At 51.8% G+C, this 22,851-nt stretch overlaps 2 protein-coding genes across 2 annotated transcripts in view; both read left to right on the plus strand.

Moving 5' to 3' along the window:
• Fam102a (family with sequence similarity 102 member A) overlaps window positions 1-17,685 on the plus strand; it is a 30,045-nt gene extending 12,360 nt beyond the window's left edge. The window contains exons 2-11 of the mRNA XM_041674605.1: window positions 6,757-6,877; window positions 7,105-7,134; window positions 8,774-8,890; window positions 11,291-11,337; window positions 11,471-11,628; window positions 13,163-13,267; window positions 13,361-13,577; window positions 14,039-14,160; window positions 14,255-14,324; window positions 15,349-17,685. Of these exons, the coding sequence (XP_041530539.1) occupies window positions 6,757-6,877; window positions 7,105-7,134; window positions 8,774-8,890; window positions 11,291-11,337; window positions 11,471-11,628; window positions 13,163-13,267; window positions 13,361-13,577; window positions 14,039-14,160; window positions 14,255-14,324; window positions 15,349-15,394 (1,033 nt within the window). The 3' untranslated portion in view covers window positions 15,395-17,685. The remainder of the gene's footprint in view (window positions 1-6,756; window positions 6,878-7,104; window positions 7,135-8,773; window positions 8,891-11,290; window positions 11,338-11,470; window positions 11,629-13,162; window positions 13,268-13,360; window positions 13,578-14,038; window positions 14,161-14,254; window positions 14,325-15,348) is intronic.
• A 1,131-nt stretch (window positions 17,686-18,816) lies between these two features.
• Window positions 18,817-21,762, plus strand: Dpm2 (dolichyl-phosphate mannosyltransferase subunit 2, regulatory). Its single transcript, XM_041674771.1, has 4 exons — window positions 18,817-18,876; window positions 19,164-19,253; window positions 20,466-20,568; window positions 21,159-21,762. The coding sequence occupies exons 1-4, from the start codon at window positions 18,874-18,876 to the stop codon at window positions 21,215-21,217; spliced, it is 255 nt and encodes an 84-aa protein (XP_041530705.1). The 5' UTR covers window positions 18,817-18,873; the 3' UTR covers window positions 21,218-21,762.
• Window positions 21,763-22,851: the final 1,089 nt, after the last annotated feature.

Below are 22,851 nucleotides of genomic sequence, written 5' to 3' on the forward strand. Positions count from 1 at the left end.
AAAAAAAAACAAAAAAAAAAACCTAGCAGTTTGCTGTGGATCTCTTCACTAGGGCTTGAGGATACAGCCCAGTAGTAGAACTCTTGCCTAGCATGCACACCGCTCTGGGTTTCGATCCTAGCACCAACAATAAAAAGAAAAGGTAGTGACTACTGGCACCATTTCAGAGCCTGGTTCACAGGCATTGCCTTGTGGTAACATGAACTGTCTGCAAACCCTGGTTGTGGAGCAGAAGGTAGAAGGGGACGGCGACATGCCTGTGTCTGTAAACAAAGGATCCCACACCTACCTGTCTTGCGCTTTTTGTAGGTCAGTCCCCAGGTTACTTGGCTGAAAAATACCAGGATTCAAACCCAGATGTGTCTAACTAGCGCTGATGCTCCCAACCCAGCAAGCTTGAGCACCCTGTTGGAACCTCACCCCTGCTCTGTTGCACAGTTTCTAAAGCTGCAGTTTGCCCATATTGTGCTTGATGGGGTCACCGGTTAATGTCAGCCTCACTCCCAGCCTTTTTGTCAGCCCCTGAGCCATCTCTAGGGTTCTTGTCAGGGGGGAGCTGAAAAGGCAGCATGGGACCCTGAGGTGCTTCCTTAAGCTCTCCAGTGTTAGGCACAAAGTGGCTTGGCTTCTAGGAACTTCTTGCTGCCTCACTACGGGAGGAGGGACTGGCAGGCTGAACTGTAGGGAACTGTTTCCCCTGCACGTGGCCCTGAACTCCTGGCAGGAGCCAGACACTGTTGGGCTGCCACGTTGGCCCCTCTGGCCTGCAGCCCCTGGACGGATGCCCTGACCGGCCCCTGGGGTGGGCCACTCCCCAGGCAGCTGTGCCGTGCTCTTCGGGAAAGCACTGGCAGATGTTGCTGATTTAAATTGTTTCCTATTAGACTCTCGCTCAGGCCAGGGCTGCCTCTCATCTGGCCGGAGCATAGATTGCATCACTAGCACCACTCATTCCTTGAAGAACCAGGCAGAGCCTGGGGTTCAGGCTGTTGCTGGGCAAAGCAAGGGAGGGGCAGCCTGGATAGCAAGTGTGGATACCAATGATGGAACTTGCTCTGATGCCTGTGGACTGAATCAGAGAACTAAGTGTCCTAGGACCCAGGAACACAGCTAGGGGTCCTGTCAATGCCTGCTTCTCTCATCAGAGTTACCTGGAAGTTGAGTGAAGAGTGGCTTCCAAGGCCCTGTAGTGCATCTCCACTGGAGCTGGTTTTGTTAAGTCTCAAGGCAGCTTGTCACATCTGGAGTTGTTCACCTCTAATTGGCAGGGTGCAGCTAAATGTGCCACAGCCACAGGACAGCTTCTCAGAAAGAAAATCCCTGCCCTGCACAGCCCGTGGTCCTGCAGGTCAGTAGACACGTATGTGCTCACTTGTGTCTGGAGACGCCTGTCCTGCTGGGCTTCACGCCCTACTTTGCTCAGATTTGAGCACCTAACCCTCTTCCAGTGCAGTGCCCCATAATGAGCATGCCAGTGGTGAGTAAATGTTCTGATGGGCATGTACATTTGTGTGTCCACGTGCATATGCGCGCGTGTCTGTACGTATCGTGTATGTTGGGGGATAAAACTCAGGTGGCTAGGATTGTGTACCAAGCACCTTTTCCTAGTGAATCTTTTAACTGGCCCCTGATGGATACTTACATCTGGGAAAGTGAGTGTTGTAGGTGGCTCTAGGGTCACCCTGGAGCCCTGTCACAGGGACTGAGCTACCATACTATTCCCTGGGGTCCCCTTTTCCTTGTAACTGCCAGTCCTGCTGCTTGCAGGGAGAGTCCCCCAGGGTCCATGGGTTCCTAGCAACCTATGGCTAGGAGGGAGCTCCCTGGCAGTCAGTCTCTGTCTCCTGTGCGGTGAAGGTCAAAGCCACCGAGGCTCTGGGCCCTGCTGCACCTTGTAAGGAGTGATGCTGCTAGGTACAGTATTTGTTGCAGCGAGCTCATTCCTAGGAACCATGAAGCCAGACTCTGGGGTGGCTCCTAATGGGAACATTATTACATTTCTTCTGTCAGAGAAATTGTTGGAAATGGCTCACTTCAGCCTGACCTGCCACCTTTCCCCGTTTTCTGGGGTTCTTTTAAGAGTCTTGGTTGTTGTGAGCCAGAGGGCCTTTCCCTCCTCCGTGTCCATGTTCATGTTGTGAACCGGGGAGACCTTTCCCTCCTCCGTGTCTATGTCCACGTTGTGAACCGGGGAGACCTTTCCCTCCTCCATGTCCATGTTCATGTTGTGAACCAGGGAGACCTTTCCCTCCTTCCTGCTTCAGTACGGGAAGGATTGAAATGATACAGTGAGTTGGGAGTCTCTGGCAGGCTGCTGCGGGGAGACCTGGTGTTCTATGAGTTTGTTTCACCCCCCTGGACCTCAGTTTCGTCACTGTAGAACAGAGGTGGTGTTTACACAGGCCTTGGGGTTATTGGGCCGTTCTTTCAGTCCTGTGCTTGAACCTGGAATCCCACAGAATAAGCTCAAGGCTTGGGGATGCTTTATTGAAGTAGAGGGCCGGGGGCATAGAGAGTGAAGATTTTTCTGCCAGCTCTGTCCTGGACTTTTAGGGAAAGAGGCCATGTTCACAGACAGCTGTGGTCCCCGTTAGTATGGGACCCTGATGGTGACCAGCCACATTTCCTGGTCGCAAGACACAGCAAGGCAGATGCTAGGCAGATGTGGCTCTGCAGAGACACTGGGTTGATGTACTTCCTCCTACCCAACTTGAACTGATAGTGAAAGAGCCCCGTGCAGTGGGCACGCCACCACCTCCTTTTGGGCTTTCCTGTGATGTTCCTATTGCTGGAGACTCCCTTTATCTTTACCCAGCTGACACCGCCCACCCCCCTGAAACCCTGACTGTGACGTCACTGCCCCCAACATCTGTCCTGCTCTGTAGAGAGCTCTTTATTGGCAGCTGCCAGTTGTTTCCTTGTGTAACATGTTTCCCCTCTGCCCCAGGACCCTTCAAATGTTCATGCCATGCCTGTAGCCTGATCTGGCGCCTGCACTCTCCATGGATACCGTACAGAGGTCTGCTTGACAGTTGGATACAGGTCCAAGGTTCTTGCTAAGCCGTTCCGTGTCCGCCTGAGCTAGGCAGAGGCAGTCAGAAGAGTCCTAGAGCCAGGAGAGATCCGGGAAGTCCAGAGCATCTGAGTCCACTGTTTTGTGGGGCACTTACTCTATTTTAGGACAGTTCAAAAATAACTGCAAGGTGGTCACAGAGACCACAGTGGTTAAAGGCTCTCGGATTTGCACGTCTAATTGTATATCTTAAAACTAAAAGCAAAGCCTGTCTCTTTAATTACCTGTCCCTGGCTGTGGAATCTGACTTACAGCCTTCCCACCCTGACAGCCAGTTGCCCACATTCACTTGGCACGTCCCCACTTGACAGTGCCTCAGGGGGGTGAGGGTGGGCCCTGGCCTTGAATCAGATACTTGTGGTTCAAATCCCTTGGCTTATTATAACCACCCATCCTAACTTAATTTCCCTCTCCTTTAAATTTTATTTTATTATTTTTATGTTTTGGTATTTTGAGACAGGGTTTCTTTGTGTAGCCCTGACGGTCCTGTCCCCGACTGTCTGTAGACCAGGCTGTCCTCGAACTCACAGAGATCCGCCTGCCTCTGCCTCCTGAGTGCTGGGATTAAAGGTGTGCATCTCCACCACAGGGCTTAAAGTTAAATTTTGATGAGGAGAACTACTCTTAGACAAAAACAACTCCTCACCCCAGTTCGAACAGACTTGACTGAACCGTCCCCTTCCTTATGGCCACTGTCCCTTTATATCAGCATGAATAAGCCAGGTGTCCAGGAAGCCAGCAGTTCAGGGTTCTGGTCTTTTCTTGGGTTGGGATGATCTCCGAGCCCTGGTTTTTGCCATTTTATTTAGTTATCTGGGGCTGAGCATGCTAAAGTTTTGTGATTTTACACTTGCTATTGTCTGGTTGCATCCTGAGCCATTTTATCAGGGCAGGGAGTAGGATGCATGCTGTTTACATCTTAAGTATAATTTGTCTTTTCACTTTCTTGATTTCCATGGCCGGCCCACTGTGCTCCTGATGAATGGGGATATAGATTGGGCACTGCTGTGCATGGGCATGTGGTGTCCTGGCAGGCTCAGTCTCTGCCTTCCTAGCACCTCCCAGCCCACTGAAGTTGCAGAGGTATAAGGTGATGCTGAGTCTCAGCACCTGTGATACTGGAGTCTCCCGGGGTGAGAGGGGCTCCCATGTTCCCTAGAGGGGCTTTTCTGCCTCTGATAGTACTCCAAGACTTAGAGAGGAGTCCCCTTACCCAGGCAGGCACTGTGAAAATTTACAACCAATATTAACAGTTCGGTGAATAAATGAGGAGCTGGGAACTTAATTCAGTGGTGGAGTGCTTGGTTACATGTGCAAAGCCTTAGGAAAACAGACAAGGAAGGGAAGGGGACTTATCTTGTCAGTGTAGAATCTTGCCTGCCTAGCATCATAAGGCCTGCATTCCATCCCTGGAGGGAAAAAAGACAACAGTATCTCTCTTCCCTGCCCTTCCTCGTCTGTAGTTTCCAGACACTCAAGTGCCCAGTGGTGGCCCTCATTTGCCGTGATGTCATAGGCATCTCTGAATTCTCTGTGCTCACCATCTTGTGTCCTTTTGAAAACAATGGAGATGATGTATTGTAGAAACCCCTTTCCTGCGGTCCCGCCGATGGGCGAAACCATCCTCCTCCCCTTCCCTTTCTTTCTTTCCTTTTTTGAGACAAGATTTCATTACGTAGCCTTGGCTAGCCTCAACTCAGAGATCCATCTGCTGACGCCTCAGAAGTGCTGGGATTAAAAATGTGAGCCACTAAGCCCTGCTCCTTCCCCTTCTTCCTTTTTTTTTTAAATTTTATTTATTTATTTACTTTTTTGGGTATGTTGTTGTTGTTGTTTTGAGACAGGGTTTCTCTGTGCAGCCCTGACTGTCCTGGAGCTAGCTCTGTAGACCAGGCTGGCCTCGAACTAACAGAGATCCACAAGCCAGTGGTGTTTCCCATTCACAAGGTGCTCTCATCCCTCAGACCATTTCATGACATCACCAAGAAACCTCATACATATCAGCTGTCGCTCTTCATTTCCTCAACTCCTTTCCCTGGCAACCACCGGTCTGCTTTCTATCTCTCTGGATTTGCCTGATCTGGGCATTTCCCACAGATAAAATCTACACTAGGCTCTCCTGCGCGCCTGGCTTTGACTTAGCAATGATGTGTTCAAGGTTAGTAGCACTGGGTAAGTGCCTCCTTCCGAAGGTCAGCGACCTCTTGAGCGGGCCACGGATGTCCTTCCCACTCACCATTTGTGGTGTTTGGGTTGCTTTTGCTTTTTAACTGTTGTGAACGGTGCTGCTTGGCGCATTTATGTGCAGGTTTTGGTGTGTTTGTGTGTTCTGTCTCTGTTGGGTGTGGACACGGGAGTAGAATTACTAGATCATGTGGTAATGTGGAATTGCTGGTCTCACAAGCCCATGGGGCTTCAGCCGCCAGGTTTTCCTGCTTTTTGTGCCCCTGAGCCAATGTCTGAAGCTAGATAGCCTGGATTTGAGCCTGCTTTGTGAGTTCTGGTCTTGCAGTCCTGCTGGGGCTCCAGTGTCACCAGCTGTAAAAGGGGTAGGCATAGATCCACAGCCACCCAGGCTCTGTGAAAAGCAGATTCCTGACTACAGCCCTCTCTCACATCTGGTAGGGAAGCCATGTTTCTGGGGTCACTTCTCATCTGTGTGCCTGCCCATCCAGTTAGGTGGGATGCACTGAATGAAGAAGACAATGAGCACCAGTTCTGGCAGGATTTGGGCGGGGACTGTAGGGGTGCCACAGTTCAGCTCTCCAGGCTGTGCACTGCTGCCGCTCCAGATCTTATTGAGCTCCTCACGGCAGTTGGTTGGGGTGTAGATGAGCTGCCCCCAGAGTTTCCATCAAAGAACAGCCATCTCAGTTATGCTGGGTTGTTACTGTCTTCACATTCCAGGGCTAGAAGGTTAGAATTCTACCTGATATCTCAGAACCTTCTGTTTCTTTGTAGACTGGCTGGCAGACTTTCTCCAGCTCTGTGAGCAGGCTGTGGGGACTGCCGGCTTTGCCGTTCTTTGAATGGTGCCTAGCACTGGGCAGCTGCATACAGCATTAGCTATTGTGGTTATTGTGTTGTTAGAGTCTGACTGAACCCAGCTGTGGGCCCGCAGACTGGTGGGAGATCTGGGGCACTGACCAAGCCTTGATCTCTTATCTGTACAGTGGGTTGAGTGAGTTCATCCTGGGAGGACTGAAGTGAGGGTCACATAAGGAGGCCAACAGGAGTCCAGCAGGGGCTGGTAATGGGAGTGTAGGAACAGGCAAGGTCAAGGTGCTGGGAATAGAAGCTCAGCACATCTGTGGGCCCCCTGAAAGGCTAGCTGCCCCAGCCTTTCCTCACCCACGGCTGCTTTTTGATTCTTTGTTTTTCTTTTTGTGTGTGGGGGGGGTGGGGGGGGGATGGAGACAAGGTTTCTCTGTGTAGCCCTGCCTGTCTTGGAACTCACTCTGTAGAACAGGTTGGCCTTAAACATATAAGGTGAGCACACCACTGCCCAGCTGATCCTTTGTTTTTTATTTCATGCCTTTTGTTTTTACAGTCATGCTATTGTAGTTTATGGAAACACTCAGGCAGCAGGGCCCTGCCCTGCCCCCATAGGACTGGAGTGGGGGTGGGTGCCCGTATTAACCACATATTCACCTGTCCTGTGTTCATCTATCCTGTTTCTGCAGGGAGGAGGTACAGGAGAATTGTGTGCGGTGGCGGAAGAGGTTCACTTTTGTGTGTAAGATGAGCGCCAACCCGGCCACAGGCCTGCTGGACCCCTGCATCTTTCGAGTGTCCGTGCGCAAGGTGAGGCGGGTTTGTGTGACTGGGCCTAGGGTTGTGAGCTCAGAGCTGAGGATGGGTGTGAGACTCTCCACCTGTGGGTGTAGGCGCTTTTCCTACCAAGTCCATTGCAAGGAGAAATGTGAGCTGTTAACCTGCTCCTTTCTGTGTTCTGTTTTCATGGTGCTTTGGGGCCTTCTCTGAGAGACCAGGGTTTCCTAGTCATGCCTTATGTGTCTGTGTCTCTGCAGGAGCTGAAAGGCGGGAAGGCATATTCCAAGGTAAGAGGGCCGTGTTCCGCACCACCCCGTGCCTTCTTCCTTTTCCTGGCACTTACTTCACTAGTTGTGTTAGGGATTGGTTAAAACTTAGCAGACATTACCCAGCCTCTGCTTCCTAGTGCTGGGGCTGAAGGGATGTGCGACCACTCCCAGCTTCTGTACTCGGAGTCTATGTTTTCTGTGTGTGTGTGTTGTTGGAGATTGAACCCAGGGCCTCATGCATGCTAGGCAAATATTTTACCACTGCTCCATTTAGGGAGTGCCGTGTGGCACGTGTGTGCTTGTAAGCAGCAGTTGTGCAAACCGATGCACAGATTCTGCGGCTTCAGCTCCTCACTTACCCAGGGTATCATGGGTATCTTGCAGGTCACCTCAGCTTCCTGTACTCTTTCTAATGGCAGCAGTGTCCCACTGTGTGGCTGGTGACTCAGATTCAGCCATTCACTGCTGCTGTAGACTGTGTTGATCCTAGGCTTTCATTAATGCTTCCCTTCCACCCCCACCCTTGCCCCCACTCCTGACTTCAGCCCTGGGAGTAAAACCTTTTCTATGGGAAAGATCGGGAGAAGATGACCTAGCTTTGAATGAGCATGTTCTGTCCTCCATCTCTTGTCTCTGGGGGACTCGTGGCCGGCTCAGCACAAGGCAGATGACCTCTGACCCTGTGGGAGATACCTGAGACAAAGGTAGAATGGCTCAGACATCCCCACTGCTAGAGCTCCAGAAGCCCACAGCTCTGTTTGCCTGCCCTGGCCGGGCAATGGAGGGGCTGTCAAATTGTCAGTGTACAGCCAAGGAGCCTTCAGCTCACATCAGATGCTGCCAGACCTTCCCTGCTTTTCCATGGCAGGACCTTACCTTTATCCCATTATACAAATGAGGAAACCAGTACCTACAGAGGGACTGGACTATAAAATGGGGTCCGTCTGAGTCATTTCTGATCCTGTAGTCTGTGCGCCTAAATATTGTAGTCGAGCCCTGTATGTAACTGGCGCACAATAAATGTCCCAATTAGTTTGCTGTCCTGGTGATCCCCAAGCCTGTCTCTCTGTCACTTCAGCCTCAGTTTCCCCTGTTCTGCTGTCGCTCACATCTCACCTGTACACATCCTCAGAGGAACAGGTCCAGACTGGTTGGCGGAAAGTCTTACCCAGTAAGCCCGTGCACGCGACACAGTGTCCATATGATAGATTCTTCCCTCTACTGGGGACGTCATGGGGACCCTGCCTACTCTGTAGTGTCTCGTCACCTCACTCTGCCACCCAGTTCCCATGGGCCTGCCCGCTCTTCTGCCTGCTCTCTGTCAGCTCCCGACAGCATGGCCTTGTTTCCTTGGGAACAATGTGTCTGTGTCACAGACAACAATGTCCTTTCATCTCGGGCACACTGGCCCTAGTGCACCCTGGGACTCCACACAAAGGGTGCTTTGTGGCATTCAGGGATGTGAGCTCCTTGCTTTGCCACATTGGTGCCGCTGACCCAGGATCCTGTCCTTGAGTCCTGGTTATGCAACAGTCAGTGTGGCTATGGGGTGAGCCTGTCCTCCTCTCCCCACCCCTACCAAATTAACCCCTCGGTGCCTCTGGTGCCCAGCACCCACACTCCCTGCAGCCTCCCACATTTTCTGTTCTCCTCCCAGCTTGGCTTCACTGACTTGAACCTGGCTGAGTTTGCAGGCTCAGGCTCCACCGTACGCTGCTGCCTATTGGAGGGATATGATACCAAGAACACCCGCCAGGACAACTCCATCCTCAAGGTACCTGTGCCCTGCTACCTCTTCTGCCTTCCCAAGGGGCAGGGACAAATGTACCTCCTCATCAGAAGATACAAGTTCTCAGGGAGGATGTGGGCCCCTGGGTTATGACCTCAGTTTTCCCATCCATGGTTGGGTGTGACCCCCACCTTCCAAAAGGGCTTGATAAGTACCTTTGTCAAGATGAACCTTGTGCCATGTGCCTGTCCTTTTCTCTCTCGTGGCCCTGACAGCAAGCACAGCTTGTGGGTGTGGTATCTGTCATTAGCTCCAAGTTTCATCATCTGCCCTAGCTCATAAGCAGAGCTAACACTTAATCCCACCAGTCATATAGCTGCATAGCCTGGGTCCCAATTGTTGCCCATCATGATCTGAGATTTCCTGGCTCCTTGTGAGGTATCATTGAGTAGAACTGATGTTCTGAACCCATGTGAGCTCCAAGGCAGGGCAGGCCACACAGGTCTCTAGCAGCCCGGGTAGCTCATTTCCCTCAGGCAGCTGCTAATGTATCTTCTTCTTCTTTTTTTTTTTTTTTTAAATATTTATTTATTATGTATACAATAGTCTGTCTGTGTGTATTCCTGTAGGCCAGAAGAGGGCACCAGATCTCATTACAGATGGTTGTGAGCTACCATGTGGTTGCTGGGAATTGAACTCAGGACCTTTAGAAGAGCAAGCAATGCTCTTAACCTCTGAGCCATCTCTCCAGCCCTGCTAATGTATCTTCTTCGGAGCAGAAATACCCAGGTGTCTGCATCAGAACACCTTCGTCCTTTCCCACACCCTTTAGAGTCTGGCTGAGAAAAACGGTTTGTCCTAATACCACGTCTAAGCTGACCTAAGAGTGGCCTGCTGTGCCCGGCACAGAGCTGGGCACAAGGTAATCGACAGGACATGAAACACATCTGAATAGGGTGTAGGCTGATAAATGTGGTAGCATGCTGTGTCATCCCAGAATTTGAAGCTGAGGTAGGAAGATCATGAGTTTGAGGCCAGTCAGAACTACACAAGAATCAAGAACCTGTCTTTAAAAAAAAAAAAAGAACTGGGCAGTGGTGGCGCATGCTTTTAATCCTAGCACTTGGGAGGCAGAGGCAGGCAGATCTCTTGAGTTTGACACCAGCCTGGTCTATAAAGTGAGTTCCTGGACAGCCAGGGCTGTTAAACAGAGAAGCACTGTCTCAAAAAGGAAAAAAAAAAAAATGGTGATATGTGCCTTTAATCCCAGCACTCAGGAGGTGGAGGCTGGTGGCTCTGCATGAGTTCCAGGGCAGTCAGGACACAAGACCCTGTAGGAAGTAAGAAAGAATGGGAAGATCAGACTGGTTAATGGAAAGTCTTTCCCAGTAGGCCTGTGTACTCTGTTAGAAAGAAACCTGGAGCCAGGTGACCTCAGGTCAAGGCCAGCTCCCCTATATCCTGTCTGCTGAGTTTTGTGAAGTCAGCTGTCCTCAGAGTCTTGCTTCCCCCACCTGCAACTGGATCTGTCACCTACTTTGTAGACCGTTATCACGGCCAAGTGAAATGATCCATAAATAAGCCTGAGCCCAGAGGCTATGGTGACATCACACTGAGGTCTGGGATCTGAGCACTTCTTTCCCGGTCTGTTACTCTCCGCCTGTTACTCCTTCTCAGCCCATATTTTGAGACTCAAACTTAACCGTTGGCAGAATCATTTGCAAGTGGGTTCTAAATTCTATACTGGTTGGATATTTTACTTCATTTAAAAAAACAAAACAAAAAAACTTACTGGGTGGTGGTGTCGGCGCACACCTTTAATCCCAGCACATGAGAGGCAGAGAGGCAGGCGGATCTCAAGTTTGAGGCCATTCTTGTCTACAAAGTGAGTTCCAGGGCAGCCAGTGCTACAGAGAAACCATGTTTGGAAAAGATATAAAACAAACAAAAATTTTGAGCCAGCCCCGTTTGCCATGGTTGGGCCCTGTGAGTACTCCCTACTTCTTGTGTGGCTCCTTGAGCCCTGTTCCCCAGCTCCGAGTTGGGGAGAGCAGGTGTGAGAGAGTGTGGCCTGGAACTCACGGTCTAGTTGTGATGTGTAATTGCAGGTGTGAGAGAGTGTGGCCCTGGAACTCACGGTCTAGTTGTGATGTGTAATTGCAGGTGTGGGTGAGTGTGGCCCTGGAACTCACGGTCTAGTTGTGATGTGTAATTGCAGGTGTGGGTGAGTGTGGCCTGGAACTCACGGTCTAGTTGTGATGTGTAATTGCAGGTGCCGACTTGTATGGGGCACTAGGTGCCAAGTGGGCCTTGTCACTCCTCTCCCCGGGCTGCCCAGTCTGTCCTCCACACAGGACACCGGGCTCACTGTGGGCAGGTGAAGCCCAGAGGCTGATCCGGGCTGGGTGTTGGCAGCCAGTGCTGATTTCTCTCCTCTACCAATAGGTCACTATTGGCATGTTCCTGCTCTCTGGAGACCCCTGTTTTAAGACGTGAGTGTCACCCTGGCTATCGGTGGGGTTGGGGGCCATGAAATAGATTCTTCGTTCCTCCAGGTTCTGGGGTACCCGTCTCCATCTGATCCTGAGATTGGGCACCCCAGTCACACCCCTCTGTCCTCCCAAGGCCGCCATCTACTGCCAAGTCCATCTCCATCCCGGGCCAGGACTCCTCCCTGCAGCTGACATGTAAAGGTGGTGGGACCAGCAGCGGTGGCAGCAGTAGCACCAATTCCCTGACTGGGTCCCGGCCCCACAAGGCCCGGCCCACCATCCTGGGTTCAGGTACCATCTTCATCTGCCTGTCTCTCCACTGCCTGTGACTACAGCTTCTCCCCTGAACATCCTGTCCCAGGAAGATGCTTATCAAGAGGAGGGTACAGGCATAGTGATGCACACCTTTAATCCCATCACTCAGACAGAGGAAGAAGAATCTCTGATTCTAGGCTAGCCCGGGCTACATATGGAGACCCTATCTCAATGAGGGTGGTGGGGTGGTGGAAGAGGATGCATGCTTCTGCTGGTGCTGTCCTTGCTCTTGTGGTCTGAGGGCCATGATAGCCCCTCTCAGGGCTACCCTCAAAGCTGGGAGGCGGGGGCCTGAGGTGATTAGTGAGCAGATGGTATGTGTGGCTCTCCAGACCTGAGAGCTTTGCACCTCACTACCAGGCTTGACTTTCCTAGGCACTGCCGCCGCTTCCTGCCTTGGCTTGGCTTGTACAGGAGTGGGGCTTCCCAGCACCATCGCTCTTTCTAGCTGGTAGATACTGGGCCACAGAGGAGAGAGCTGTCTAGACGGGGGCCCTCAGCACACATGCTGTCCTGTGTAGACAAAAGGCAGTAATTCTCTCCTGAGCAGAGTGGGACCTAACAGCTGTTCCCCTACCTTATACAGCGAGCCTGAGCTGGTGTGATACATGTATGAGCCCCGTGTGGGAGATGGAGGCAAGAGGAACAGAGTTTAATCTACATAGCAAAACCAAATCCTCCTGGATTACTTGGGACCCTATCTTAAAATTTAAAAAAAATAAATAAAAATCTGGGCATAGTGGTACAAACTTTTTAATCCCAGAAGTCAGAGGCAGGTGGATCTCAATTAGAGGCAGCTTGGTCTGTATAATGAGTTCTGGGTCACTTGCCTAGTGAGACCCTATTCAAGAAAAAAACAAAACCCTGCCTGGCTTCGGTGGGAATATGGCAGACCTGAATGCAGCCTGTAACTTGAATATCTCTGCTCATCTCTGGAGTGGAGGAGGTTGGTAAGGCGGGGATGTGTGCATGCGCAGAGCCATGCCAGGTTCCACCTAGTTCCTTTTGTTCACAGCCGGGGAGTGAGGGCCAGAAAGGGGGTTTGAACTGACCTAGAACATAGCTGTTGCCTGTCTCGGGGTCTTGTCTTTTTCTGTCCTCCCTGCTTTTCTTTTCCCAGATTTGCCAACAAACCCAAGTTCATTCTAGTTTCAAGGCTTTTAGTATGTTGTTCCCTGTGTCTGGAAGGCCATGGGCCTGCTGCCTTCTCTGTCCCCTCTGTGGTGGCCTAACAGTCTCAGCACTAAGCTCTGTCCTGGGAAAAGTCTGATTTGAGCTACAGACTGGCCAGGCCTCCATGGGTGCTGTCCTGATCCACACACCCACCATGGTTGTGGATAACTTTCTCATCTTTTGTCCTCAAAGACCTGTAGATAGTCTACTGGAGAAGGTCCCAACAGCCACTTGAGGAATGGGTGACTTCCTCAAGTAGGTAGATTGCTGCTCCTGTAGCCCCTGATCTTCAGTCTGTGGTGAGCTGGCCCCTTACTGACCTTGCTCCTCTCCCCAGGACTTCCAGAGGAGCCAGAGCAAAGCCTGTCCAGTCCCGAGGAGGTGTTCCACTCTGGCCACTCCCGCAACTCCAGCTATGCCAGCCAGCAGTCCAAGCTGTCTGGTGAGTGGTCAGGCCTTAACGTGGGGATCTCTGGTCTCCCACAGCCTTGGGGCCCTGTCATCAATTGCCTTCCCAATATTGTCCACCCCCTAGGCTACAGCACAGAGCACTCTCGCTCCTCCAGCCTGTCTGACTTGACACATCGCAGAAACACGTCCACTAGTAGCAGCACCTCTGGTGGCCTCAGCATGACTGTAGAGGGTCCTGAGGGCATCGACAAGGAACACCGGCCCCCAGAGAAGCCACCTCGACCTCCTGAGAAGCCACCACGACCCCCACGACCCCTGCATCTGTCTGACCGCTCATTTCGGTGAGTCCTATGAGTCCTATTATTTGAGACTCCTTGGTAAACAGAACCCTTCTAGTGCTCCCTGTACTTTGCATCTGACCACACAGGGACTACAGAATAGATTCCCCATCTCCAAGTGTTGAATGGTTATGATTTTACCAGCTGCTGGCTGCAGGAGCACAGCCCTGGGCTAGGCACGTACCCTTGCTATCCAATCCAGAGCTGCTGTTTGTGGTTTTGTGTATTAGTCTGTAGACCCAGCCGATTGTGTTTGAGCCTTACATCCCCTGCATACATGTTCAACTTGAAGGGTACTTAACTTTAGTCCTATTAACACCTGCCGCTGAGGATGAACGGGAGGGTTCAATGAAGTGCAGCTTGGGTGTGCATAGAGTGTTCTAGTGCCATAGGTGCTGGGGTTATCCTTGTCTTGATGTTGTGCCTGTCACTGCCCTGTCATAGTTCTGTCCCTCTCCCTCAAGGCGAAAGAAGGACTCAGTGGAGAGCCACCCAACCTGGGTGGACGATACTCGCATTGATGCGGATGACATTGTGGAGAAGATAATGCAGAGCCAGGACTTCACCGATGGCAGCAATACTGAGGGTGAGCTGGCCACTTCAAGCCATCTGGGGGCGATGATAACCTCCAGAGGCTACTCCTGCCTGCTCAGCCTCTGTCTTCCCTTGTGTCCCCACAGACAGTAACCTTCGGCTGTTTGTGAGCCGTGATGGCTCCACCACGTTGAGTGGCATTCAGCTGGCCAACAGGTAGGGACTGGAGACAGGGAGGTGTGGCAAGGCAGCCACAGGGACCACTGACCTGGCTTTGAGCACCCATTTTGTCAACAGTGACCTTACCCATTCATCCTCAGTCCTTGCTGTGTCTTCAGAGTGCCTTCTCACAGTCCTTTGTGTGTCTGTGAGTCCAGTGTGTCTGGCTCCCCAGGCCTTTGAGCCAGTGAGTGAGAGTAGTGTCCAGCATACAGGACTGTCCTAGGGCTTTCCCTTGTGTTTCTGGGAGCTAAGAACATGTCCTTTGAACTTCTGGATCCAGAGCCCAAAAACCTTTGTGAAGTGTGTGTCTTGTGCTACTCTGCTGACCCCTGCTGGCTGAGGCCAGAAATTACAACTACCCTCTCCCAGCATTCCTCTGGGCTGCCCTGGGTGGAAGAGCAAGAAACCTCGGGGTTCTTTTTACAAAGGTGATAAAGACCTTAGACCACTTGTAGAATGAGAAGCCGGGACTTGGAGACTGGAGGAGGAAAGCCTGGTTCTGCAGGACCCAAGCAGTGAAAAGAGCAGATGCACTCCCTTAGCATTTTCCACACACACTTTTTTTTTTTTTTTTTTGGTTTTGAGACAGGGTTTCTCTGTAGCTTTGGAGCCTGTCCTGGAACTCACTCTGTAGATCAGACTGGCCTCGAACGCCTGCCTCTGCTTCCCAAGTGCTGGGATCAAAGGCACACGCCACCACTGCCTGGCTTTCTTGCCAAGATTTGTCCCTCCAAACCTGTTTCTTCATTTGTCAAATGACCCAGGGAACAATCTCTCCTTGTCTGGGTGGTCCGTCCAGGTGTGTATGTACACAGCTGATGTCCAGAGGGAATGAGGCACAGTGTGGACCCGTTTCCGTCCCCCCTGGGAAATAGCTAACCATCTCCGGGCGTCACTTCAGCCCCCTGTCATCACTGGTAGCCGTGGTGGCATGTGGAGTACCCACAGGGCTGGCCCAGGGCAGCACTCAGTAACTGGAGCATCAGAGGGAATAAGCTCACTTTTCTCTCCCCCGCAGAGTCTCCTCTGGAGTCTATGAGCCTGTCGTGATTGAAAGCCATTGAGGGACCAGGTCTGAGGAAGGGCCCTGCCGTCTCTTGCACCCGGGTCAGCAGCGTTCCTGGAGGAGCCGGAAGCTGCCCTTCGGATCTGCTCTGCATCGCGCCTGTGCCTCCTTGTACTCTAGCCACACCAGCCCCAAAGCATCATTCCATTGTCCTTCGTCCACCCCGAACCACTGTGAATATTGTCCTCTGAACCACTAGAAAATGGGGAAGATGGAGCTGGCCAGGACTGCCCAAACTAGAGAGGACCTGGGCCCAGCAAAGGACACAGCCACTCCTTCATGTTGGGGTACTTGTGGCTGCCACCCTCATGACCTGCTTACTGCAGGAGCAACAGCTTCAGCCAGTCTAACAAGGCTCTTGCTCCTTCGTCTTGCCCTTGAGGAGCTGGACCCTCCCCAGAATCCTGCCACCTCTGACCCTCCGCTTAGTGCTTCAGCTGTCCTTATATCCTGAGGAGACCTGCTGGCAGCTTTCTCCTGGGAGCCAAGACCTCAACCCCACCTCCCTCATCAAATGCTCTCCTGCTGCCCTGCAGCCTGCACTTTGCACGTGCTTGTCCCCGACACAGCCACCGATCCTTGCCCTTATCCTGGACTCCTGGGTGCTGTCTGCTGTGCAGCCAGACCTAGGGTACAGTCGCCCGGCTGGAACGTGGCACTGCCCCTTCCCTCAAATTATCCCCAGTTCAGACCCAAGAGCAGGGCCTAGAAAGGTCTGAGCATCATGGTGCGATCTGCTAGGGCTGGGTCCTGAGCAGCTGGCCTTCCTGCAGGAAAGGAAGGGTGGGGCCCAGCTGTGCTGGGTAAGCAAAGGCCTCTGCTTTCCTGTCAGCAGGCCTGGGCTGGGTTCCAGGCTGGAGAGGCAGTCAGCCAGGTGGGCTGTGACTGCACGGACTGGAGCTGGTTTATTGCCAGACAAGCCTCAGCCCTCTGGGCAAGGGGCATGCTTTCCCTGGGGAGTCTGGTCCTGTGCCCTGCTCAGGCCTTCCCCTTACTACCCACCCTCTTGGTACCTCCCCAGCCCCAGCACTTTTTGTGTCTTCTGTAATTTGCTTAAAGGAGGCGGGTACTGGCTGCCAGTTCAGCCCTGGATAAATTCCCACCCCCAAGTTTCACTCATTTTGTATGAACCCAGCAGGCTGGCGTTTCCTTAGCCTTTAGGTATTTTCCTTTTCCTCCTAAGTTCACAGCTTGGAATTCCCACCTCCCCCAGCAAGGGGAGGTAGGTGCCTCTGTTCCCCACTCCACCTACATCTCAGCAGGGCTGGGGACAGGGAACTGGGGTGGGGGCAGGGTACAGGCCACTCGTTCTGTGGATGGGGGATAGCTGGACTCCCCAGGTTGGGAGGTCCCTTGCTCAGTTTCTGTCTTCCTTAGTTAGCAAAAGTTGGGGCTGTGATTTTAGAGCCTTCCTGGTGTTAGGGCTGGGGCATTTCTAGGGATTCCGTTGCCATTGTTTTAAATACCTGACGACTCTTGGAAATAGATGTTAGAAGGCGCTGCCGAGGCAGAGCAGAACATGGCTGGAGAAGGTTCTGCTCAGCTCAGAGAGTCCTTTCCTGCCCAGCGGGTTTTTGGCACTTTAAGGGACGCTGGCAGCCTTGTTTCTAGGTGAGGTGACCTCTAGAAAATGGAGAGAGCACTACCACTCTTGCTTGTCTATGTCTGGTCCAGAATTCCAGGGCTCCAAACAAAGCAGTTAGTGCTGTCAGGAAGGACGCCTCCAGCCCAGGTCTGAACCAGAGGGTCTCTCTGCCACGTTACTCCCGTTCTAGACACTGGGCTGAAAACACGGCCACAACCAAACTAACATTGGCAGGAGCCAGAGACGAAGAGTCCTCTTGAGCTCGGTGATTCCCACATGCTGCCCAAGCACCTAGACTTCAAATTCTATATACAGAGATAGGCTATATTAAGAGATATTTTTGGAAAGGAATTGGTCTATGCAATGCCAGTTTGGAGCCTTGAAAGACAGTTTACTATTTCTACTAGGAGATATAAAGGTCTACAATATTTTTAGGGTTCTTTTCTGGTTATCCCCACAACTGGCCACACTGCGTGGTCTGGCAGGAAGGAGAAGGCGGGTCTTCCTCTGTGGGAGGTGAAGAAGGAATATTTGGTTTTGCTTTACTCCCTCCTTTTCTAACAATGTTCCCGCTGCTCCCCATTTCATGGGCTGTTTGTATCTCTGTCTCTGCTTACAGTAGAACATAATGTCATTCGGGGAAATCAGCCTAGTGTCAGTGTTTGATTGGGGGGGGATTAAATGTTGATGTTTTTGTTACTCTGTTTCGTTGTTTGTTTTTTTAATTATCTCATTACCATGTTCACTTGGGGGCCAAAACAACAGAAGCTCGCCATATGTCTTATATATGTTGGATGAAATGCTGGGGAAAGTTTAGGAGGCCAGGGTTTGCCAGTCTGCCCCCAGTCATAATCTCCACACACTCAAAAATCAGGCTCCAAAGCCACAGAGAAACCCTGTCTCAAAAAAAAAAAAAAAAAAACCAAAAAAAAAAAAAAAAAAAAAAAAAAAAATCCCCTGTGAGTGTGTGTCTTGGCTGTCCTTGAACTCAGAGAGCCACCTGCCTCTGCCTCCTGGTGCTGGGATTAAAAGTGTGAGCCACCATTGTCCTGCTTTGCCTTTCAATTCTATTTGTGAGGAGTGGGCACAAAAAGGACATAGAAGGTAGCCAGGCAGTGGTGGCACACACCTTTAATCCCAGCACTTGGGAGGCAGAGGCTGGTGGATCTCTGTGAGTTCGAGGCCAGTCTGGTCTACAAGGGCTAGTTCCAGGACACCTAGGACATTGAGAAACCTTATCTCGAAAAACCAAAAAACAAACAAAAAACCCCACACTGGGGCTGTGAAGGCACAAAGAGGGAGCTGCTGCCTTGGTGGGGACACAGGGCCATCCAGAAACGTGGCAGTCAGAACCTAGTGGGAAACCAGCCAACATAACGGAGTATCATTCCCTCAGCCAGTGCAAATCCTTCTCATCTGTGTTGGCTTGCCTGTCCCCACCTCCCCTGGGCCAGTGGCGGTCATTCTACAACCTTTTTCACAATTTCAGGATCGGGAAATAGAACCTTTAAATTCTGGTGTCTACTTCACCATTGGCTTAGATTATGGTCTGTCCGCTGACCCTCATTTTTCCTACGTGGGGTGGGGGAAGACTTCCAACCCCGGGATGCATCTCTCTCTGGCTTGGGGCAGTGATGTTTAAGGGAGGATTATTGGTTGGGAAGGTTATGACAGTGCTGTAGCCACAAAAACCAGGAAGTCTGAGTCACCAGCCAGTTTCCTTTAGAGACTACATTTCCCGACGTGCAAAGCGGTTGGGGGACGTGCCCGCACGTCTGACCTGGGCTAGTCCAAAGACTACAACTCCCAGAGTACCAATCTCGATTTACAAGCCGGAAAGTTCTCAACCAGGAACCGGATGTGTCCTGTTGCTCCGGCGAAACACTGGGGAGATGGTGAGCCGGGGTTGCGGTACCTCTGTGATTTGGGGGTATCAATGGTGGGGCCTGGAGTCTCATTTGGGGTCGGGCTTTCCGAACCCGGATCGCTCTCCCGGCCGCTTGTGGACAGATGACACAGGGCCCGGCGTGGCTTCCTAAACTGGAGCGCCACTTCTAGTCAGCCCCCGTCTACAGCTGTTGAATGAATGAGAAGCTAGGCGTGTAAACTGGCTGCGCGGACCCTCCATTAGTGCACGCCCTCGTAGCGTCATCTCGCCAGCTGAGCCTTCCTTTTTCTCCAGGCCACCGGGACAGACCAAGTGGTGGGATTTGGCCTCGTCGCCGTTAGCCTGATCATCTTCACTTACTACACCACTTGGGTGATTCTTTTGGTATGTGCCCCCGCCCCCCAAGCTCACCTTCATCCTGCCCTATATTTCTTAATAAGCCGACTCCTAACACGACTCAAGCATCTGCATGCCAGGCACTGTGCTGGGTGCTTGGCCTGCCATAATTTCACGAAATCTCCACTATGATTATTGATGGTGTCTACATTTTATAGGTGAGGTTGAGACCCAGGGAAAAGGGTAAGGCCCAGCCTCTTTCCACTGCTGCACTGTACGGTTAGCCAGCACCTCCTGGGTGTAGCAATCGCCAGGAGATTTTATTAACACCTTGAGGCTTTCTCTCTCTCTCTCTCTCGCTCGCTCTAATGTGGGAAAAATCTGTTAGTTATTGCTTAAAAGTGCATTGTGTTTGAAAAGGGGAACCTTGCAGTCAGTACCTGGTATCCTTTAGAAAGAAAATTTAGGTGGGTGGAGAGATAGATAGCTCAGCGGTTAAGAGCAGTGGCTGCTCCTCCAGAGAACTGGGGTTCAAGTCCCAGCACTCACATGGCCAGCTACAACCATCTATAATCCATTTCCAGGAGATCCAGCAAAAGGCCAGGCAGTGGTGGCACACGCCTGTAATCCCAGCACTCGGGAGGCAGAGGCAGGCGGATCTTTGTGAGTTCGAGGCCAGCCTGGTCTACAAGAGCTAGTTCCAGGACAGGCTCCAAAGCCACAGAGAAACCCTGTCTCGAAACCTCCCCTCACCCCAAAAAGAAAGGAGATCCAGCAAAAGTACCTGGCACACTAGTCTTAAGTGTTAGCTGGGTTGGAGATCCATGGCGTGGATGAGGTGCACCTGCATGCACGTGCACATATGTATAATCAAAAAATAGAATAATTTTAAAAGACCTAGAGTTCCTGCATTCCAAAGGCAGAGAGAGGAAGGGAGGTCTCTGTGAGGTCAGCGTGGACTACATAGCAAGGTCCAGGTCAGCCAGGGCTATGTCATGAGACCTTGCCTCAGAAAATAAAAAGATTGGTTTCCAGCACTCAGAAGGCTCCCTGAGATAATGCGGTGAGACTTTGTTAAAATACATATCCACCTAGAAGAGCGAAGGTTCCCTACCTCTTGGGGATTCCTCATGATTCTTCGCTAGACTCAGGATACCATCAGGACAGCTCCAGCCCCTTGGACAGAGGAGGTGGGCTGGCTTCCTGTTCGGGCTGGGTAAGACGAGCAGTACTCACCAGAGCTCTTGCCCTTGGTGCCAGCCATTCATCGACAGCCAGCATGTCATCCACAAGTACTTCCTGCCCCGTGCCTATGCTGTCCTCATCCCACTGGCCACAGGCCTCCTGCTGCTCCTGTTTGTGGGTAAGTCTCCCATTCTCCAGGGGTCTCCTGATCCGGGGCAGGGTATGTGGAAGACTGGCCACACTCACCCGAGTGTGCGTCCACTCTCTGACACTTGCTGTACATCTGCTTAGAAGCTCCTTGTCCCCAGCTCTCCCTGGGGTTTTCCGGTTCCTCCTTAACAACCACAGGCTCTTGGGGCAATAAGGGCATGTCTCCCTCCTGCGGTCGCAGCCTCATCCGCACTCCTGGGCCACCTACTCTCCTGCCACCCTTGCATCTCTTATTGCTCCCATGGGCTGGGGACTGTGTCTTCATCATTACAGCGTTCTAAGCTCATGGGAGTGACGCTGAGCTAGTGCAGAGTGATTCGGGGGACGGGACAGTAGGATGGGGTGCTGGTGGGTAGGAGGGCGGATGTGTGAGTAGATGGATAGGAAAATCATGCCCCACAAAATCGGAAGCACTCAGCAAAGCTCCTTGCATTCACTTGACGATGGTTGACTGGCCCACAGGGTGTTTGCTTGGGAGCCCGACCTTGCGTGTGGGTCGTCTTGCCCTGCCATCCAGTCTTCACTTAGGCCAACCCAGTCTCTCACTCTGTCTTCCAGGATTGTTCATCACCTATGTGATGCTGAAGAGCCAGAGGGTGACCAAGAAGGCTCAGTGAAGGGCCAGCGATGAGGCTTCCAGAACCTTCTCCATATCTCCTCCAGGGAAGAGGCCAAAGGTCACAGCCTGCGAGACAGCCTGGCTGTGCTGCAGCCCTCTTTGGGAGGTGGGACAGCTTCCAAGTCAGCTCTGACAAACTGGAACCCTCTCCCCTCTTACTTGTCCTTCCAGAAGCCAAGAGGAAGGTTGATTGGGAAACCTCTCCCTCATTCCCTTTGGGCTCAGGCCTGAGCATGGCTGGTCCTGTCCACCTCACAGTCCAAGCCCCCTGCCACTCCCACAGGGTCCTGCTCTCGTCTGTGTTCCTCTTGTCATGTGCTGATAGACACAGCAGGCTCCACGGTTGTGTGCAGCCTCCCTGCCTCCTGGACAAACCCTGTCCCTTCTCATGGCAGCTCTGTGTCTGACACTGCCCAGACTCCATGAGGACTTCTGGACCCAGAAAGCCCTAGGGAAAGACTGACAGACCACAGAACCCAGGCAGCCACCCCAGATCCCAGCTGGCCTGTTTGGGAAGATTTACAAATAAATATCAATCGTGTTGGTGTTTGTCTCTCTGCCGTCTTGCTTTGGGGAGAATGGCTGGAGGAGATTGCCTCATTGTCCTACCTCTGTGCTGTCCCTATGCTAGACACAGGTAAAGTGGGAACTGGGATAGATATGGTCCTGGCTGGGGAAAAGTCACAGCTGGGGAGTTGAGAGGAGCCTAGCACACCTTTTAAGGTCTTATATAGCCTAGACTGGCATTAAAATATGTAGCTGAGGATGACTTTGAACTTCTGGTCTTTTTTCTTTTTTTTTTTTGTTTTGTTTTGTTTTGTTTTTTGTCTCCATTTGTCCAGGGCTGGGACTCCAAGGTTGGGACACCACATCTGGGGTGAACATAGGGCTTCATGCTTGCTAGGCAAGCGTGCGTCCCTCACGCTGACTCTCTTTCCCCCATCTCTCATCTACATGACCCCAAATTGTATCAGTTCTCCCTCTTTTCTCAAACCCTCTCCAGCCCCCTTTTGAATACAAAGCCACCATCTCTTTTCCTAAAAGAGAGAGGGTCTCCACTCTGTGCTTCCCCTACCACTCTGGCTTCTCAAAAATACATTATCTGGCTAGAGAGATATGTTAGCAGCTACTCCAGGGGACCAGAGTCGAGTTCTAACACCCACATTTAAGTGACTTCCAGTCGCCTGCAATTCCAGCTCCAGAGGACCCGACCTCTCTTCTCGATTCCACTCTACCCCACAGACACATTTAAGCCAGCATGTCTGGACACCTTTCTCATCTATCATGCATGGCAGGGACTATCTAATCACTACAGCCACTGTGGTCTCTTACTTGTGGGGACGCACCAAGGCCCCCTGCACCCCCTACTCCCATCATTCCACTCTATACTTCTCAAGCACCAGTTTGTGCTGGGCGCTGAGGCAGGAAATTTGCTCCATGTGGCTTCTGCCCTGGTGGCAACTCCCATTTCAGGAGGATTTTGATGTAATAAACCAGTACATGAGCAAGACAATCTCTGTTCATGTCAGGGGTGATGAGAATAAAGGTCATGTGACCCAGAGTGCAGGGGAAGTGCATAGAGTCCTGCAAGGTGGCAAGAAGGATCATGGCAAGTAAAAGTCCAGACAGAAC

This window comes from Microtus oregoni, unplaced genomic scaffold (assembly GCF_018167655.1).
Source record: "Microtus oregoni isolate MIOR12 unplaced genomic scaffold, Mior012 000025F_ref0000491, whole genome shotgun sequence".
Taxonomy (NCBI): domain Eukaryota; kingdom Metazoa; phylum Chordata; class Mammalia; order Rodentia; family Cricetidae; genus Microtus; species Microtus oregoni.